The following is a 22080-nucleotide window of genomic DNA, read 5'->3' on the forward strand; positions in this document are numbered from 1 at the left end:
ACCGATTTATTTGCAATATTCTGTGTCAGACCAACACAAAGTGGGGGGGGGGGGTACATGATCAATACGGAGGCCCTTAAGTCTACTGTTTTGATGGTGACCTTTCACTGCAGACCGAAGGTTTTTTGGGAAATATTTCATTCAGATTTTCACATCGTGAAGCTGAAATAAAAAAATAAAAAATCATCTTTGACCCTAAGGTTGCTGCCCATTCTAGGTCAAGGTCTGCAATGTTCACATTTTAGACATCAATGTGAATTCTGGGATGAACTTTAACTAGGCCAATTTGACATACATATGCTTTGAATATGCTCCTCTGATCCATTGTACCTTTGGCTGTATCTTTAAGGTGGATGTTTGCTGGGAGGGGGACCTTTGCCTGGCCTCAGGTCTTTTATGGCTTTTAAGAGCATTTTTCTTCTTTCATCTCTTCCCCATCCACCTCTTTCTCCTTTTTTTAATCCTGTTTAATAACTGAGGTTGTGGCAGATTCCAGGACTGTCTCCTCTTTGCTATGCATATTCTCATATTCACCACCAGGGGACTTTGGTAAGGTCATGGTTGATTGCGCAGGTCAATCCCATCAACCTCGTCCAGTAATGGTGTTCATAAGGAGCCTGCTACCAGCCTTTCAACACCTGAGGGTTTTTTCCAGGCAGTAAACTTTAAGCTACTGTTATCTCCTTCCCTGTTTCTAAGACGAAAACAAACCTTTTTATCCTCCTCTGGTTCTTTTCTCCAGATGCTCAGATATGTCTGCTGTTAAAACCTTTGGAAACTGCTCCAACATTCAAGTATCAAGATTATTTCCTGGTTTCAAACTCTGGCTGGCAGGACCCTAAGTTTTGCTCTTGAATTGATACCTGCCACCTCCCACAGATCACCTTTAAAATCATGACAGGAGCCAACATTATTCTGTTACTCTCAGGTTCCTGTTTCAAGCCCTTGTGGGTTTTCCAAAGCTGCTTCAAAAAAATAGGTTTAACTAACTTCCTGGATCCTCATCATTATTATTATTCCCTTGCTGACATTTCGACACATACCTGCAAGCAACCTTTATGGTAAATAACCTTATCAAACCATCTACAAATCTGATGCTGGATTGCTGTTAATTTACAAAATTAGGTTAAATAAACGTTTTAAACGTTTTTCTACATATGAGTTAGATATTTACCTAAAATAATTACAGAGGCCTCAGGACAAACAGACCCAACCGACGTTCTCAGGGGAACTCTCTCTGATCAACAACATCAAATTAAATCCTACGAATCTGCTCTCTGAAGCCTCTCTGAGCAGCAGGGCAACACCAACCGACAACTAAAACAGATGGCCGGCCTCTTACAACAGATTACCAGTAACCAATCCTCCTGACCTGCAGAGGGCACCACCAGTCCACCGGCAGCTCACTCATACTCATTTCTTATTGATCCAGTGGGACTTTGATGATCCTTGTGCAGCCATGGGGTTGCCCCCTTAGCATGGATGTAGGGGTTTCCCTATAGACACTCTATCCCTACATTCAAAAGCTGCAATCTCTGTCTGCTAGTGGGAGTGTTTACGCACTTGCTTGAGTGTTTGTGAGATTAGAGACTATGAGGTGCAGGATGGGCGCCATTGTAACTGTCAAAATAACTTGTGTTCATTGCTCTTACTCAAATACCTACCAATGATAGATTTTTTTTTAAGGCCAATGCTGATGTACATTTTTTTCAACATTAGACACATATTCCACACATGTGCTGTCGACATTTTTGGAAAATCTTTTTAAATTTCAAAAACTGACACATTGATAAATGTTACACAAGTGTCAATTTATACAAAAAATAATGATCTATAAACAAATTAACAATGAATAGCCGATGGAGGAGCAGCAATGTATGTGCTTGATTGGATCTTAAGGCGTGGCAGCTAAATGCTAAATTCGAGGTCCTGAAGCAGACAGATTTCTTACATCTTTGTTAAATAGGGAGGGAGGCCATTAGCTCATTACTAATAAGCATGATGGCCTCATTTCAGCTTAATTCTAACAACTATCAATGTAACTGTCAGTCACACGTTTTTTCACAAGTGTCCTGAGCCACTCAGCACACTTGGAATACATTGGACGAGCAGTATGGAGGAATATTGACACGTTTTTTGTGGACTTTTATGGACCTTTCTGTCTCGGGCACCATGGACCTCCATTATTTGAATGTCAGCAGACAGCAAGAAGCCTCCCAGATCTCCAGATGCATTTGAAATATCAAAAAAGCACTCCAGAGTGTTGTTCAGCATGGGGGTGAGTAGAAAATGAAGGCTAATCATGTTTTGGGTGTACTATTCCTTTAAAGACAGATACATGGCAGCAGAAGGTTGAGGCACATGAATTCTTTGTAAACTTTTGTTTATTCGGTGTTTGAATTAACACCGGTGTCATCACCTGACGTTGGTTTGTAATGCAATCATAAGAAATCATGTGAGGAGAGAACTTACTGCGTATGTGGTTGTCAGCACAGTGCATCATATCACCAGCATGGATGAACTGGTAGCCGGAGCCTCTCATACACAGTTCAGCCTCAGTGTAACCCAGAATGATCTTCCCCCTGAAGAGGCAACCAAGAAAAGTCAAAGCCAAGTCAGTGCTGGTGGATCCGAGTCAAGGACGTTCAGATGCTCTTCATGTTCACCAATGTTTTACTGCAGGCATCCCAAAATCGGTCCTCAATGGCCACTGTCCTGCAGGTTTTAGAGGTTTCTCAGCGTTAGCACAGCTAATTGTGATGATTGCAGTTCAGCAACTCTGCTAATCAGCTATCAATGAAAATCAGCTGTGCTGGAACAGGGAAACCTCTAAAACCTTCAGGACAGTGTTCCTCGAGGACCGACTTTGGAGATCATAGAAGCTAAAAAAAAACTCTCTAATCACAGTTATCTCTGGTTTTGATTATTCTGTTCTAGGAACCAAAGTAAATACAAAATATGTGTTGTGATGTTATGTCAGACCTGCTGTCCACGCCTGTGGGTGTGAAGTCCAGCTTGTGCTTTGTTTGGAAAAGAAGCATCTTGGCTCTGATCTCCACGATGGAGGGAGGCTGAACGGGGATGGCGATGGCAAACAGAGTCAGCTGAACCTTTTTAGAAGTCTCGATGTCCCTGGAAAGGTTCTGACCGTGGAGATACTTTAGCCGCCCATGGAACTTCAGTGCCTGTTTCAAGAGAGCCTCGGTGTTAAATGCAGGATTTAATATTCTTCAGCATCCCAAATGAAGTTTGCACAAACCAGGAAGCCGGAGGAGTTGTCCAAGAGACATCGGAAGCGGCACACAAAGCTTCGCTCCAGGAAAGATGAGCTGTCAGGGGGGAGCTGCTCTGGGTTGTACATGACTGCTTTACTACAGCCCTGCGAGACTGAGCAGGAACAAACATCAACACATGATGCAACAGGATGAAGGCTAAGCTGATACATGTGGAACCAAACTTCATGTTCAGCAGATAAGAAATCAACCATGCAACATTTAAAAATAACAGTTCTATGTACTCCAAAAAACTAAACAAAAAAAAAAACTCTGGACTCTGTTGTCCAAGCTTGAAGACTTAAGTTCTGTGTTCTAAACAATCTGCAGCCAGCGTGGGCCTCTTTAGACGGACAACAGTAGAGACTGTAGAAAACACTTACATTCTGCATCCGAGGCAACCGGGGTAGGATTTAAAGCAAAATGGAGCTGCTCTCTGAACATGGCTCGGTCATCGGTGTGGATGAGCTCAAACACACTCTGGTGGACCACATCAGACTAATGGGAGAAAGGACAACAACATATCACCCTCAGCTTGCTCCTCAAGGTCAGCCATTCGACCGATATATAACCGATAAACATTCAGAGCAAAGAAAGTCAAAACTAGGCTTTGAAAAAAAAAAAATATATATAAATATATATATATATATAGATATATAGATATATATATCTATACATACATATATATATATATATAGATATATATATATATAGATATATATCTATATATATATATATATCTATATATGTATATATATACACATAGATATATATATGTATATATATATATATATATATATTATTTTTTTTTTTCAAAGCTTAGTTTTGACTTTCTTTGCTCTGAATGTTTAAGCTTTCAATTCCAAAACTAGCTAAAAGTTTCAAATCAAAAATCTGCTGATAAACTGAAGGACGAGCTCTTTCCAGAACATCTAATTGCTCCTCTCTGATTGATTTGCTCTTTCCAGAGTCTAGACTTATTTGAATAACAGTTGAATACCTTTTTGTTTCAACCTTTTTTTTATTCTTATTCTTAGGATTCTTAATTAAAACTCCTGTATATTTTTGTTTAATCTCATTAGTATCTTTCATTAAGTCTTGTTAGTATAACCATATTTAGACTCGGTGGCTCGCCTACCTGATGGAAGCCCAGGTATTCCTTGATGGTAGGAGAGACATAGAACACCATTCCCTCAGATGTGACCACAAACACAAAGCCGTTCAGCGCCTGGACAGTAAACACAAACACAAAAGCTGATGAGGATGAAGAGCATCTCCACAAGTCAGCTAGATCTCTGCTGACACAGGGACATAGGAACATAGGACGTAACTAAAACATATTGTCAGCCTGCTTTAAAGGCTAAAATATTAGAATTGTGTAGATTAACGTTCTGCTCTCTCTGCTTTTTGTCATAGTAGCTTTGCCTCGTCTGTTCCTGTTTGGCTGTGACGCCATCCTGGAGAGAAACATAAGCTGTGCTGCTTCCATCAACACCCTTGTTTATAGATGCTGGAGATTGACCTGTTTTCCAGTGTAGTCCTGTTTCTCTGACCGTGACTAACTGGATGTGCTCTCTTCGTCCTCTGGCATGGGAGCTGGCTCAGAGCTCGTCTGCCTGGCTGTGTGTTTCCTTGACGGGGCCGCCTTTACAGCTGCTTTTTGTATCTCTGCTTCTGTCTCCTTGAACCCCAGTTGGCCTCAGCAGATGGCCGCTCACACTGAGCCTGGTTCTGCTGGAGGTTTCTTCCTGTTAAAAGGGAGTTTTTCCTCTCCACTGTTGCTACAAGCATGCTTAGTGTGAGGGATTGTATTTGAGTCAATGAGTCGATGCAATCAACTGGTTTTCCTTAGATAGAAAACTTTGAATCAATTTGACTGTATGATCTGGTTGAACTGTAAAGTGCCTTGAGATGACGTATTGTGAATTTGGCACTATATAAATAAACTGAATTGAATTGAATAGATGGCTATTAATCTGGACCAAACAGTATTAATGATTTAGCAAACATAGCATTAGGAATCTCTGCATAATTTTACATTTCAGTATTTTGGAACAGGCTTCTTTCTGGACAAAGAGAAACCAGTCCTACTGCCTTCTGTTTGTATACCTACATAAACCGGCAGCTGCTGCTACAGTTACACCATCACTATCTCCTGTTGCCTTTATGGACACGTGTAAACACATGCCTAATGGGTGAGAGCAGCATGTGATGAGTACAACTAGTCTATGAGCAGAAAGCTCAGAGAAAAAAAAAGAGACTTTTTTTAAACCCCTGAATAAAATGAAATGAAAACCGAAGCTGAACTTTTTGCCTTATGTGCAACTGGACATTGTCCTGAACGGACTGTAAAGTATGGTGGTAGAAAACTTTACGAGGGGAGTTAAATAGTTAATGCCCCTGTCCCACTTCTAGTTGTTGATATAGCTGAAATTTTGCATGTGCAATTATCTGTAGTTTCATTTCATCCAAAGTCTCCTGTGTTGTGCTTCCTTTCAAATACAAAAACCCAAATCCCTGCTTATTATTCAAAAGGCTCTATTTCTGACTTGGTTCAACCACCTGTAAATCAGAAACTGCAATTAGTTCAGAGCTGTAATTTGCCAATATAAATAATTGCACATGCAAAATTGCAGCTAGATCAAATAACATGACGTGGGTCAGGGGCATTATTTACTAAGGGCCATATATGGTGGAAATACTGAGGAGAGGATGTGGATCACATCAGGAAAACATCTGATAAGCAATAATATCGATTAACATGGCATATGACATGTGACAAACAATCTAACAATGAAGGCTATGGTGATAGTGTTTTTTTTTTGCGGGGTTCATTCCAAACAGACTAGATATAATTGCTTAACATTTTATTGTGATCAAAGCTGGCTCTTATGTTTTTGCAATAACTATAAATATGCAACATCCTTTTAAACTGTGGGTGAAATTCAGTCGTTCTCAAACTTACAGCCAGTCAGGTCCATGTGGTTAAGATCAAAGCTTATTTATGTGTAAGACAATCTGATGAAAGTCTGTAGAAAAGGTTCATAATTCCTCCAATCTGATTAAGCTTAAGCTATTTGAAAAGAAATATGGGTAAAAAGCTTTTGTTGCTCTGTAATTGTGACAGTGTAATGACAATAAAAAGCTGGAGCAACAGAGAAGGAAGCCAGGGTGTAGAAAGTGTTCTTTATCATTTATCTGTCCCAATCTCTCTCACCAGTGCTGCACTATGTTAATCCAATATAAACAGATTTGTTTTGGCTTGTTAGATCAGATGCGTCTGCTGTGGTGTGTTGACATGCGTATGTTGCGCTCAATGGTATTACCTAAATTAGGGGGTCGACCTAATTTACATACTAGATCTGGTTTACAGCATGCCCATCAGAGCTGTTCCCACTGCCACTAAGAACCGATTGTTCCTGGGTTTAAATGTTTTTTCGGCCAGTGGGAAAGGGGTATATGTGTCTCTGTGTTGCCCTGCAATAAACTGACGACCTGTCCAGGGTGTACCCGCCTTATGCCACAGACTGCCAGAGATTGGCACTGGCCCAACTGTGACAATGATGGAATAAGCGGGAGAAGATGGAGGGATGGATTAATTTTTTAATTTTTTTTTGGATGGATGAGTTTTAAAGTCAAATAATAATAATAAACAACTAAAATTTCACTTAATTTAAAAGTTCCAGAGATTTTATCCAATTTCTCACCTGGAGCAGCAACTCTCCTTCAGAAAAGCCAGGGGATTCCATATTCTGGCCGTTCACTCCAGGAGAAACCCGACTGTTGTTATTGTTCTTCATTGAGGCTATGCAGGAGGGAAAACACAGAATTGATAAGATTAAGTATCCTGCAGCTGATTAAAACCGAAGCTAAGCACATAAAAAATTACAGGAAAAGGAAATGTGTTTGCATTAATATGCTGCATTTAAGCTTTACTCCAAGCAGACCGTAGGATTAGTTTTGTTTCAGGTCTAAACATGGTGAGGACTGTTAAAGCACAGAATCGACCATCTACATTGCAGAGGTCTCAAATAATCAAAAGTGAAGCTTTTGCTTTAAATTATGAAAATAACTTTTAAAAACTCTTCTAACTTCGAACAGAAATCCTGCCTAAAGCAGTTAAATATTTTTAGAGCTCTGATATTAGCTGGGGTTATCCCTGTTTGATATTTATATCAGTTTGATATAAGGCAAAAAAATATATTATTTAGATTATTATTTAGATTATTTATAATTATCTTATAATATTTTTATTGGCCCACATCTAAAATCTCTGCTTTTATTAAAAGTTTCTGTAACTTAATGTGTCATTTTACATGGTAAATTTGTTTAAAACCTTTATTTTTCTTGCCTTTGTTCCCTGTTTCAGTAATATTGCTTCATCAAGCCTTTTCTACAATTGTACTTTTCTAACAGAGTATAAAAAATCTAATAAAAGCGATTTGTGCTAATATCATATCGATCAATATCGCTATCGGACAATTTTCAATTTCCAAGCTGTCCTTGCAAAGCATTAAGGAATTTTATGTCACAGCAGCCGGCTGTCTATTAACAAAGATGGCGCAGGCAGGAGGAGTTACGTGACCTACGGAGAGCAAAAAGCAGTGACCATAGTTAACTGAGTTCACTATAAAGTCCACTATTAAAGTCCCTGCTCTATATAGGAATTTAGGGTGGACGTTCAGACTCAGTAAGCTTGTATGAGCTATGACAACAGCAACTTTTAAACAGAGCATACACCAGGAGAAACGGGCTCGGGCACACTCTCGCACCTCACAGGAGCGGGTACAGGGTTGTGCATGTGCATTTTTTTTTTTTTACAATGGAGAGTCTTTCAAAAAATAGAAAAATTTTAATTGTTGGAAATCCTCCACAATACCTTTAAGGAGAGAGAAGTAAAGTTATTTCTGTACTGAGGAAAAATAAAAAAAATAGAAATACTCAGGCAAAGTACAGATAAAGAAAAAAGCAACTTAAGTATATAACAAAATATTTATACTTATTCACTTGACATCTTTGTTTTATTGTCATAATGAAACAAAACCAATCTTTACAGAGACCCACTTGGCAGACAGAGATTAAGAATATTTATATAGAAGTAAAAAAACATTGTTGATGTAAACAAAGTATAAATGATGTAATGAAATACAGCATGTATTTTGTGCATTAATTGCATTTGGTGGTAAACCAGTCAATGAATTGGGCAGATGGTCTGTCTGGTCGTTAGTGTGGGGGTAGAGTAAGTGAATATAGTTATTAAAAAAGGAAGTAAAACCCTCCTGACTTGTCAGCAACATGTGAGCTGCTGTGATTTCAGAGGGTTTCAGCAATCAATATTATACATGTATGTTGAAACAAGTCAGACTCATACATCGACTTGCTGATATTATTGTCCAAGTATTGTTATTGGCCGATACATGCGTTCATCTTGTAGTGGTGCGTCAAATGCAACGTAGATTCCCATCCAATTAGATTGAATTTGGTATTGATGACGTGAAAAATAATAACGGTAACTCCATTGAAATGATTCAACACTAAAGTAACGAGACAATTTTTTAAAATGTAAGGAGTAGAAAGTACAGATATTTGTGTAAAAATGTAAGGAGTAGAAGTAAAAAGTCGCGATAAAAATAAGTAGTAAAGTAAAAATATCAGAAAAATCTACTTGAGTACAGTAACCAAATATTTGTACTTCGTTACTTCCCATCTCTGCTGATTATTTAATGTTTTGCCCTGAAATGAAATATTCTGATGGTTCTATCGTTTTTTATCAGCCCTGAGAACAACTGGATCACATTAAAATCCAGTTGACAGAGAATGGCGAACATCGGAGCACATGGAGGGAGAACAAAGCCCTCATGGACTACTACTGCTGTTGTAAAAAAAAAAAGAAAGGATTACTGGCGGCACTGTTATCAGAGAGCTTGTTTAAAGTTAACTCCTAACCTGCCAGCGCATGCATGACTACCATTCAAGTGTTTGCTTTGGGTTTGGCCTGGCGTCTTCTGCAGGCGGTGTATGAAACACCTCAAAACTAGAGTCACTTCTCACAGATTTTTCTCCAGCAGCTCTGCATGTTGCATCATGTCCATGACTTTTCCCGTCGCTCTGACACATGCACATTCTGGCATAATGAGCATGTGTACCTGATTCCTCTGCTGTTGCCTGCTGCTCAGCTTTAAAGAGTTTATCTGAGTCCACCTGTACACCCCCTACCATGTTTTGCAGATTGTTAACGTCCTTGTGAGCAACTGGTGTGTCTGCATTCCCTCGATATTCTAGAGGTTGGAAGATGTTAGTGGAGCAGAAACATCAAAGCAGGCCTGGCTGAGCTCTGCGCAGGTTTCTAACGGTAGGAAAACAGATCTGCCAGCATCTGTATCCACAACACACATACAGAAATAGAACAAACACACAAACCCACACATAGCTTTCTGTATCTGTCCTTGGGTAGTTCGTAAGTAACAGCCAATGAGAGTTTCCCTTATCTGGACGCCACTACAGGAAGACCCCAGGATGTGGCTTCTCCCCGAGAGGCCTTCCTGGCTAGTCACGCAACTTCTCTAAGGAGGGAAGGGGCCTCCATTAGCTCCTCCTCAAACACAAACACTCCGTTACGCCAAACTGAGAACACCTCAACCACCAGTCTGAGGGACCACTGCACATGTTAAAGGAAAAGTCCGCTCATATTCAAAATACAAACTTCTGAAAGTACTTTAAATATGAAATTATTACATACTGTTCAATAGGTGAGTGTTTTTAATTAAGAGTAATTTTCATTTGATTGTGCTTTACTGGAGGCATCCATGTTTGTCAAAGAACACTACTGCCACCTACTGGTTTGTGACGTCACGGTGCGGTATCAGCTGTTGATCAAGTCCCAGTTCTGTATCTGGTGTTTGTCACAACGCGCTATTATCCAAGTCATCTTGAAAACATTCTTCTTCCAAATGTTGGCTACATATTACGTGTTTTTTCTCTAGCCAGAAGTTCGATGGCAAATCCTCCCTCTTCAAGTTGCCAATCCAACGACGAACCCGTCATTGGAAGATCAGGAATCAGAAAGGTGAAATACATTTTTTTCCCACTTTTACTCAATATATTACATGGGTATTGTCAGGAATTGGAAAGGTGAAATACCTAATGTTTTTTTTCACTTTTACACGATGTGTCACAACATCAAACTGCCATGCACATGGGCATTGAATATCAATGGTGAAGTCTGAAATTATTTATGATTTCGAAAGTCGAAATCATAAATAATTGTAGATTGTAGATGTGTCTAGTAGTTCCCATTGATTTTGCTTGTAAAGCAGAGAGAATGGCGCTAGGCTTACCGCACCGTGATGTCACTGCCGGAAGATGGCCGGAGGGAGGGATTACTACAGAATCAGTGTTCGCAATTAAAATTATTACTTTTATTTTTTTACTGATTAACGCTAAATTCATTAAATCACCGCAAACGTATTAGTTTTCGGTATAAATAATGATCCAATGATTATTTCTTGCTGTCCGGACTTTTCCTTTAACAGTATCGTGGAGAAATGTTTGGATGTTCTGACCTCATAAAAACCTCATTTATATTCTGCTCAGGTATTAAATCCATCCATGTTGTTGTGCAAGGATTTGGAAAGAAGCACTTTAGCCATTACTTCACACATCAGCATCTGAGCTTATCAACATGTCTGGAGGTAGGAGCAGCTGCTGTCAGCACCGTAGCCGGTCATCCTATCTGGATTTAAAATGAAACCCATTCATGTTTTCTACTGCAATTTCTCATGCAGAAACTAACATCTGGGTTTGTTTAAAGCTAGGGCTTAGACTAAGCTGCCCTCATCAGACTTTAATCCTAAGAAACCCGAGAACCCCAGAACAACAGGTAGTTGAAGCTCTTGCTACTAGACAGACTGAACAAAAAACAACCTATTATACAGTGGTGATCTTCCTGCAGAACCCAGTGTAACATGACACCAACAGAGGCCCCTTTGCAGCACCCAGCTGTAACTTCCTGTTATGGGAAAATGGCTCATTCTGCAATTGATAAAATTGCAAAGCAGACTTCTAGGGCAGAAGAACAGAGAAGGAAGACTCAGCCAAGTGAAAGCAAACCACCAACTTTTCACTTCTAAATAACAATAATAAAAAATCTACAAATAGTGTAGAGGTAAAAGCATTAAAACAAGGCGGGGATAAGAGGAAATGCAGTCATAGGCTGGGAGTCTGCTTGATCCGGAGAAGTAATATAATGCATGCCAGCAATGCGTAGGGGAATATTATCTTGATTCAAAAACATTTAGTTCCAGTAGATCCTGAGCAGAGATCTCTGTTCGCACGCAGATGTGCATGGAGGCAACGCTAGCAGTCAGTAGGAGCTGCAGCAGCAGATCCTCCAGCCAGACCTCCTCTTTCCATTATGAGTGTAACCAATGTTCATGTCTGCTTCTGGCACTTGCCGTCGATGCTTTCCAAGGAATAGATCAGCCTGGGGTTTCTCCCCTTTGTGGCACAAAGCTGTTCTGATATTAGGTGAAAATAGCAAATACGCAGCTGTACTCTAACCTTCTGATGTTTCTCTCTCTTAGAAAATCAGCACAGGTTGTGTTTTTCTTGGATCTGGTGAAAGAGGTTTGTTTTGTTGAGCCTGTACTCTGGAGTGGAGCCGTTCGGGGTCGAGCATCAGGGAACAATCTGACCCAGTGTCCTTCTGCTGAATATCTTACAGTTGTTATCTTCTCTTAAACACGTCAGTTAGCTCAGACTTAAGTTAAAGTTTAACCTCTGTCCTTTATTGTGTTTATCTGAAACTGATTTGAGATCAGCATCACGAGCATGTGAGATCTCAGCAGTTTTGATTATTCCCGCTTTTTTGTTTAAGATTGAAGCATGCAATCAAATTATATACAAATTCTTCAATTTTTAATTTATTACTATAATATCATGTAAACCTGTATGCAAATAATTTTGCTCCAAGTTATTCCCCAACTGTCATGGCAGCTCATGCTTAATCTTTACCACAGTAACGGAACTTCATGCAGGATGATAAAAAGCAGCACTTTTATCTGCTTCTGAACTTTGGCTTCTTCTGCTGCCACGTTTCTATATTCATTCACTTTCAGCTGATATCGTAATAAATAATGTAGAGCCATGTTTATCTGTAGCTTTATGATGGCTAAAGCTACAGAAAATGTAGTTTTCCTACATTTTAGCTCTTGTTCTGTGGTCATCTTCTTGGGACCGCTCAGCATCGTGGAAATGGAACCAGAGATAAGGAAAGTAGTATTTTGTTTGCTGCGTTAGCCTTGATTTTTATCAGTCTGCAGGCACTTCCAGCTCTCAGCGGAAGGAAATCATCGACCCTTTGAGGCCCCAACCACCAACTCCACTTTCTAAATTTAGCCCCCCACAAGTCTGATCTGAGATGTTGGCAGCAGTGTGCTGTAATTACCGCTCCGAGCTATTCTTTTGGGAGCCGAATCCATCTGAACCCTGACGGTACTGCAGCTTCCGGGGTTCTGATCCTGGGCAACAGCTGATTCTGGTTGAGTGCATAAACAAACAAAGCTTTTCTGGAAGAGTCGAACTGCAACAGAGAGTTTGAGAGGAAATGTAGGGCTACGGTCTGAAGCTGGACGGACTAAGAGTAAATCTTCCAAAGAATGGAAATTTGAGAATAAATAGAAAACATGATTAAATCTGTGTCCCAATGGTTGCTACGTACTCTCACGATATAGTGAAAGACGAGCCCTGATGGATCCTTACGAAACGGTGTCCCTGCTCACATGTAACGATGCTGAGCTGAGAAGCAGCCTCTGATCAACAGGTCCATTAGCATCCAGGCCTCCTCGCATTCGCCCTGATCTCGTCCCAGGCTCTGCTCTGCTTTCATCACGTGCACAGCAGTTTGTTGGCATGAACCGGATATCCATAATACTGAATCATATCAAAGTGAAGCACATGCTGTGGATTTACCATGGCAACCCTGATTGCTAACAGGCCCTGAATGTTTTTAACAGTCTTGGAAAGTTACTCCACATTCTTCTCTGATTTCTAACAGCGTCACACAAATATGTCAGCAGCGCTGAGCCACAGGCTTTCCAAAACAACCAGAGCTGCCTGAGAGTCACGCTATGAGGCCATCAGACCGTTGCTCTTAGGGAGCACCATAATGTTTGATTATCTGCTCCGGGAGTCACATCCCCCCACAGCTTATGTCTGCTCCTCTCTGTAAACCTTTTTCTTTTACCTGCAGATTTATAAGATCTTTATCTGGAATTCTAGACACGTCCCCACTTGAACACCCATCCTTGACTGATGTTTTGATAGAAAAAGGATGATTTATGTTTAAGACCAACAGCTGAAGCCTTTGCCTGCTGCACTTAAATAAACAGTTTTACCAAAAGGTGAGGGAGGCACATCACAATGCCATATCCCCCCCCGATTGGTTAGTTGGGTTTATTTGCATATGTATTCTTTTTTTTCCTGTTAAACCAACTTCTTTGGAATGTATGTCATATCATTCAAAACATTCATGACCTGGAAATCAAACCTTTTCATCTTAAAAAGTGCGTGTTAGTTTTGGGCTTCAGTTAAAACCTGGCTTGATGATTTATTTATTTTTTTCATGTGGGCTCAAACCAGAAAAGGCCAGAGGAGCATGTTCTCCTCCCCTCACCTCACGCCTTGTTGGTCCTCCTCTAACCACTAATGTTGCTAACATTACTTCCACATTAATGGACATACACTGTCACGCCAACTGACAAAAAGCACAACAAAAACAGCAAACAGAACCTCTTTCATTCACTTACATAAACAAAACAAATCTTCAGGCAGACCTGCAGGGGGCAATCATTTACATTTTGCAACATCCCCAGCGAAGCACTCCAACCAACTTCCTGTCAAGGGGAGGAACTTCCTGTTAAACGGCCATCTTGAAAACCAGTTCAATAAATGCTGTGGAGGACAAAGGAGGAATGTTTGTTGAGAGCAAAAGTTTGAAGAAACAAGCCAAACCAAGAAAACTAAAATCCCTCAGTTCACCGTCAAACGCAACTGGTTTTCAACCTGAATGTCCGAATGACCCCTTCACCAATCAAATCAAGAAAACAAATTTCAATAAAAAACAAAAAGGGGAAATCCTTGTTCTGAGTTGTTCCTTGCTGACTGGGCTCTTTCAAGTGGAGCATTACTGAGGGAAAAAATCAACATCACAACAAAAACTTGACATACACACAAGCTCAATTCTTGTGCATTCCATGGTTAGAGAAATGCATATGCACATCATATCAGGAAATGCTAACTTAGGCACAGTGCAGCCCCACCTTGTAACTAATTCATGATAAAGGGCCTGCTGCTTCCTAAGGTAACTAGGAATGACCTGAACTTATTTATTACCTTTTCAAGCCAAGGAACTCCCAATTACTACAGACTGCATTCAGAGATTCACCCATTCATGCTCCCACTGAAGCTAAACTGTATCCACAGCTACCGTAGGGCTCACTGACAGGTGAGGCATGTAAAATGACAAACAAAAATACTTTATTAAAGGAAAAGTCTGGTCAGCAAGAAATAATCAATTGATCATTATCTATACCTAAAACTAATACGATCGTGGTCATTTAATGAATTTAGCATTAATCAGTAAAAAAATTAAAATAATAATTTTGGTCACAATCACTGACTCTGGGAGCGGCCATTTTTGCACAAATATAGTAACCCCTCCCTCCTGCCATCTTCCGGCAGTGACGTCACGTCATTTTACAAGCAAAATCAATGGGAACTACTAGACAAATCTGCAATCAACAACAATTATTGAAGATTTCCAGAGGACTTCACCACTGAAATTCACCAGAGCTATAGTGAAAATGACAATGCCCACGTGCATGGCAGCTGGATGTTGGAATACATCGGGTAAAAGTGAAAAGAATTTAGTTATTTCACCTTTACGATTCATGACCCACCCAAACGGGTTCGTCGTTGGATTGCCAACTTGAAGAGGGAGGATTTGCCATCGAACTTCTGGCCAGAGAAAAAAACCCGTAATATGTAGCCAACATTTGGAAGAAGAATGTTTTCAAGATGACTTGGATAATAGCGCGTTGTGACAAACACCAGATACAGCACTGGGACTTGATCAACAGCCGATACCGCACCGTGACGCCACAAACCAGTAGGTGGCAGTAGTGTTCTTTGACAAACATGGATGCCTCCAGTAAAGCACATTCACATGAAAATTACTCTAAATTAAAAACACGTAAAATTTATTTAACAGCATGTAATAATTTCATATTTTAAGTACTCTCAGAAGTTTGAACTCTGAATATGACCGGACTTTTTTAATCCCAAGGGAAAACTAAATGTTGCAGCAATGCATTATTTATTTTTTAAACAATTGTTGTAGATGTAGAGAGCTGTAGGCAGCAAGGATCTTCTGCGGCGGTCTGTCTTGCACCGGTTCTGGAGAAGCCTTTTACTGAAGACACTCTGTTGTTCAAAACTCTTCTGACGAGGATGCTCCCTGCTATCCATAATGTTTTTCACTTTATGTAGAATTCTTCTTTGTGAAATTATCTCCAGACATTCTAGAGGAGTTTCTACAACAGAGCATGCCTTCTTTATTGAATTTTTAATACTGTTACCCCTGCAGATGATGGCAGAAGAGATCATACTCTTCACAACAGACTTATAGAAGATATGCAGCATTTTGCTGAAAACACTGAAGGAACTAAGCTTCCCTTGAAAGTAAAATCTTCTCTTTCCCTTCTTGAAGACAACTGCACAGTTGTTGTCCAAGTGAACATCAAGGTATTTCTACTTGTCACCCACATTCACATCTTCTCCCACAATGTTAATAGGATTCAACCTGTTCCTGTTTCTTCTGAAATCTACAATCATCTGGTAGCCAATGAGAAACTTTGAAATAACTCCAAACACCAGCATTGCTTGGATCGGTGCTTTGTGGATGAACTTTATGAGGTAGTCACTTAAAAAAAAAACATAAAGGTAAAAATAAATATAAAGACAAACCTTTGGGTTTGAAAATGAGGCGTAAAAACAACACTGCATTGTGGGATTTTTGGTCATCTGGAAACAGTTTTCTGTTTTGTTTCATACCAACTACTTTTATAAGTAAAGAAATGCACACAAAAAATCGGATGTCAGGGTTAACAAGATTCCTTAAAGGGTCTTTTCTTTGTTTCTGCTGCCACCCCCGCCCCCCTTTCCTTAAACCCAGGGGAAACACAGAGTGACATGATGGCAAAGATCATAGGAGCTTCAAATATAATATAGTTAACAGCCTGAGTTAAATCAAGATGTTCTGAGGCTTGTGTCTGTAAACAGTTTGATAGTAAAACACACAAATGGGTTGGGCAGAATCTGGTAGGAAATCATGGAAAAATACCCTGCCAACCCTGAATGATCACATAGAAGAAAAATATAATTAAAAAATCGACCAAAGATCATGGACTGAAACAGAGCTGAACTGAATAAATACTCATGAAACAGATCCCTGCTGGGAAACAGCTTTTCTAACATTTTGTTCAGCTAAATCCGAATTACATGCTTACGTCTGGGTTTTCAAAACTTCTGGCAACTTTTCTATACTTCAGCTACATTTTTCTATTCAATTAAAAAAGTAGACAAAAGGAAACTTTAACGATTTTGCTCGTTCGATAAATATTGAGGTTTTTTTATGGATGGTCTGGCTAAATAAATCTGCATACTTCCCTGGAACTTGATTTATTAGAATGTCTTTACACAAATAAACTAAGTGATGAATATGTTTTTGGTAGGACTACTCACTAAAAGTGAGATTCCATTACTACTGTCTAAGAGAACAATAAAGCAGCTTTTATAAAAAAAAAAAAAAAGAGCTTTTAATTTTAAATGACAAAAAAAAAACAGAAAAGGAAAAGTCCGCTCATATTCAGAATTCAAATTTGTGAAAGTACTTTAAATACAAAATTATTCCATACTGTTCAATAATGATAAATGTTTTTAATTAAGAGTAATTTTCTATTGAATGTGCTTTACTGGAGGCATCTATGTTTGTAAAAGAGCACTACTGCCACCTACTGGTTTGTGACGTCACAGTGCGGTATCTGGCTGTTGATCAAGTCCCAGTGCTGTATCTGGTGTTTGCCACAACGTGCTATTATCCAAGTCATCTTGAAAACATTCTTCTTCCAAATGTTGGCTACATATTACGGGTTTTTTCTCTGGCCAGAAGTTCGATGGCAAATCCTCCCTCTTCAAGTTGGCAATCCAACGACCAACCCGTCCGTGGAGGATCAGGAATCAGAAAGGTGAGATAACTTTTTTTTTCACTTTCACCGGATGTATTCCACCATCCAGCTGCCATGCACGTGGGAATTGTCAGTTTCACTATAGCTCTGGTGAATTTCAATGGTGAAGTCCTCTGGAAATCTTCAATAATTGTTGTTGATTGCAGATGTGTCTAGTAGTTCCCATTGATTCTGCTTGTAAAGCGGGGAGAATGGCGCCAGGCTTACCGCACCGTGACGTCACTGCTGGATGATGGTAGGAGGGAGGTGTTACTATATTTGGGCAAAAATGGCCGCTCCCAGACTCAGTGATCACGACAAAAACTTTTTATTTTTATTTTTTTTACTGATTAAGGCTGTTTCCATGTCCTTTCTGCTTTTTCCTGCTATTTTGACTCTTCCTATTCCCACTCTCAGCAGCAGTGAAGCATTTTGGGAGAGAAAATGACTGTACACAGCTAACCAACACCATGAACCAGAGAGAGAATTTTGGGGGAACTGGATCAGGAATCAGAAGCATATATATGGCGCCACACACTGAATGCTGCTAAACCATTTAAAAGTCAACTTTGGTATTTTTGTTCTTTAGAAGAAAATATTTTGTGGTGAATTCAGAGAGAGGAAATGGTTTTTAAACTCAACTACCCCTAAACTGCAGACAGTTACTGTGCTGGAAGGGCAGCGGTGCAAAGAGTCCAACAACAACAGAGGGTCGGTCACATTCCTCTAACTGACACACGACTACTGAGGAGATTTTTTTATTTTGTTTTCAATAATGTCCACCCAATTTTCAGAGGCCCCCCTAGCGCCCCCTAGGGGACCGATGGCTCAAATTTGAAAATCACTTATGTAAACAATAGCTGCTTCGCTACAAGTCTCTGAAAAAAACAAAAACAATGGGCATTTCTCTTTCTCTTCAGTTAAAACATTCACAAACACAATCAAGGAATTTGCAGGAATTATAATTTCCAGACTTAAACTGGTCCCCAATGACCCCAAAACAAGACGTCTCATGCAAACCTTCCTGGAGGAGGGAATCAACCTCTCTCAGCTCAAACACCAGCTTATATCAGACAGAGATGTTGTTGAGGAACATGTCAGCAATCAATAGGGGGAGTGGTGGCCTAGTGGTTAGGGCATTGTGCTTGAAATCCTGATGATCTGAGTTTGAGCCCCACTCCCACAGACTGCCTCTCTGGGTGTCTGAGCAAGACCCTTAACCCCACACTGCCTCCCAGGCGCCCCACGATGGCAGTCCACTGCTCTTCCAATGGGATGAATTAAATGCAGAGGTAAATTTCCTCAATGTGAGATTGATAAAGTTTGATTATTACTTTTAGTGTAATTATTTTATTAAGCAGGACATAAAAGAAATGGATCATCACTAGTGATGCAACAATTATTTGGATTAATCGTGATCGATCGATTATAGAAATAATCATCAACTAATTTAGTAATCGATCAATCATTAATGGGAATATAGAGACTGTACAACATGCCTTTAGCTGACAGAGCAATCCACTTAGAGCAGTGATTATACCAAGATTGTAAAAAAGAAAAAAAAACATAAACACATGCATTTAAGATAAAAGAAAAAAAAATCATGTCTATATGCTATATCCAGAACTCTTCAAGTGGAAACGTTTTAGTTTCCCCTGGTTTAATTTTGTAAAATAAAAAATCTTCTTTAAACTTTGGCTATCCAATTAATCGATTACTCTGAAAAATTAATCAACAGATTAAACCATTTTGCAAAATAATTGTTAGTTGCAGCCCTAATCGTCACCATGAACACTGACACTGCATGCACTCTGGGTCTCTTTCAGTCCAGAGATGAACTGGCACTAGCTTTACAAGGGATTTGCAACACTCTACATGATTTAATGGGATGGCTGCAAAATATATTAACAAATGAGCAACCGCATGCAGGTAGCAGCTTAAAACCGATACATGAAAATACGTGAAATACCAACATTTTGGTTTGTGTTTATTTCAGACTTTGTTTTTCAGAGTAAAATCCGGTCTGGTTTTTAGTGTTGTAATCACATAATTCCTGCATTAATTGGTGTATTTCACAATAAGAACATGAAAAAACCTTCTGCAAACAAACTAAACCTATGCCTCAATGTGTTCCCTGGAAAAATGTGTCATAAATACATCCCTTATACAAACTGATAGATTTAATGTTTTCTGTGTTTCATTAAAGCAGCAGCTTGACAGTTACACCAACTAAAGCAGAAGCAAATGCTCTGCAGGATAAGTGACAGACAAACCAGCAGTTAGACTTTTCCTCTGGCTTTTTAAAGTCTCCTGAATCTTGAGTGCATGTTCCAACCATGTGTCTTGTTGATCATTTTACACTCCCTGCTGTCATTAACCAAAACAGCTGGCAGATCTAAGCTCAAATAAAGCATAACTAAACAAAGAACGCCACTAATAACATGGCTCACAATCAGAGGACAATGGGCTTGCTTTGTGGACCACACCTGTGGGAATGAGTCCTGCAAACAGCTGAGTCAGCTGCAGCTTAAACGGCTCCTCCACGCCGTTTATCAGGATGAACTCTATAAGCTACGTGTCAAAACTGTATGATGTGAGTGGTTTGTTCAGAGCGATACCTTCTCTACTACACAAAACAAATCCCAGCTATTAACTTTGATTCATAATAAAATAATTTACTATTTATTTCTCAAAATTTGCTAATTTGGGGAAATTTAAATCTCCTTAAATTACCTCTGACCTGTATAAACCAGAGGAGAGGACATTATTTTATCATGAGTCTGCGTTTGCCTAAGAAAACAGCCAGGCTTCCAGGTGCAGGAAAAGGAAAAAGGACTATGCTGCGTTCTCCCAGGGCGCCTCAGGAGGATATACACAGCTTTGTGTATAAAGGTCCTGTACTCTTATATTTGAGAATCAAAACCAAGTCAATATGTGCTCCAAACTCATAAACTAACAAAGGAGCGCTGCAGAAACTGTGATCATGTAGATTTATAAATCTCTGAACACACTGCTTCAAATGGCTGGTTATTTTCTTAATGCTCTGTCTCTTTCTAAAACACAGTGAAGTTTGAGGTTGTAGCACAGTTACCGCCGCCTTGCACACTTTACCTGCACACTTTACCTGCACAAAGCACAGACAGTAGTGGCAGTAAACGGTGTGCCTGATGTTTTTTACTCCTGATACAATCACGTTTTTTTGATTAGTCAGACTTTTTTTCATTTGATTGCTGCATCAGCAGCGAAGCAGCCAGAAAATACGGCATGAAATGAAACAAGTGAAGCGCTATGTTACTGTGAGCTACGTGAAAAGAACATAAGTAGTCACACAGCATTCCTGTTAATTGGTTTATTGAGGTTTCCTACATTTTTTTCATACAAACAACATCCTGGCTTTTTTTTTTTTTTACTAATTATTATTGAAGTTCCAGTTTCTTGAAGAGTATTCTATTTTAATTACACGGAGGTTTTATGAATAAAAAAAAAACATTTTCTCTGATTTTCAGTGTGTGTCAATGAGGGATTTCTGAATAGAGACAGATGCATCGACCTGTCAATATGTTTGGTCGACATCATCTTCACTGAATCATTAATTCATTTCAGTTTATTTCTATAGCACCAATTCACAACGCAAGTCATCTCAAGGCACTTTACAGTTCAACCAGATCATACAGTTAGATTGGTTTTCTATCTGAGGAAAACCAGTTGATTGCATCGACTCATTGACTCAAAGGCAATCCCTCACACTAAGCATGCTTGTAGCGACAGTGGAGAGGAAAAACTCCCTTTGAACAGGAAGAAGCCTCCAGCAGGACCAGGCTCAGTGTGAGCGGCCATCTGCCGGGGCCGACTTGGATTCAAGGAGAAGTGCAATAGTGCATTCATCTTCCATGCCTTAAAATCTAACAACGCCATGCATTGCTTCTCCTTTCAGTTGCTTTCCATTGTTAATGTTTTTTATGATTTTTTTATGTATTTATTTAAAAACAAGTGTTTAACAGTTTTCTTGCATTTTCTATACAGTGCAGTTTCTGAATCTTAGTATTCTTATTTTATTTGTGCAACCTCCTACATATTCCAGGTCCAGTCCAATTAAAACTTTAAATTTTTTAGAGATCATTGTGTGGTGTAATAGACCTATTTTGATTTTTCAATGATTGTTTTATCAGTCCAAGTCAAATATCAAGACAATAGTTGGTTATCTGTTTAAAGCAATGTGTGATTTTGCAAATCAAGGGACAGCTTTTTAGTAAAAAATATGTATAAAAGCTACCATATATGCAGTAATATAAGAGGCCTTACTTTAAAAGAATAAAAGAAAATAAATACTTTTCCAGACTTTTAAAGGACTGTGGAGGAACTGTGTGTGTTTTTTTTTTTAGGAAAATCCAGATTATGGACATCCATAGTAGTGTTGTCAAGAATGCTGTTTTCCTCCACTTCTTTGGTCTATTCTAAGTCGGTCACACCTTGAGAAGCTGTTCTAAGGAAGCACCACACTGCAAAAACGATCTCAAAATGAGTAC

At 39.4% G+C, this 22080-nt stretch overlaps 1 protein-coding gene across 3 annotated transcripts in view; it reads right to left on the bottom strand.

Annotated features, from left to right (window-relative positions):
- Positions 1-22080, bottom strand: part of LOC119794055 (aryl hydrocarbon receptor-like) — a 57744-nt gene that overhangs the window by 7999 nt on the left and 27665 nt on the right. For all 3 annotated transcript variants that reach the window (XM_038301384.1, XM_038301383.1, XM_038301385.1), the window contains exons 3-8: positions 6980-7077; positions 4411-4500; positions 3656-3770; positions 3260-3387; positions 2983-3185; positions 2473-2582 (exon numbers count right to left, since the gene is read on the bottom strand). In XM_038301384.1, the coding sequence (XP_038157312.1) occupies positions 2473-2582; positions 2983-3185; positions 3260-3387; positions 3656-3770; positions 4411-4500; positions 6980-7077 (744 nt within the window). The remainder of the gene's footprint in view (positions 1-2472; positions 2583-2982; positions 3186-3259; positions 3388-3655; positions 3771-4410; positions 4501-6979; positions 7078-22080) is intronic.

This window comes from Cyprinodon tularosa, unplaced genomic scaffold (genome assembly GCF_016077235.1).
Source record: "Cyprinodon tularosa strain WSP-4 unplaced genomic scaffold, ASM1607723v1 ctg467, whole genome shotgun sequence".
Taxonomy (NCBI): domain Eukaryota; kingdom Metazoa; phylum Chordata; class Actinopteri; order Cyprinodontiformes; family Cyprinodontidae; genus Cyprinodon; species Cyprinodon tularosa.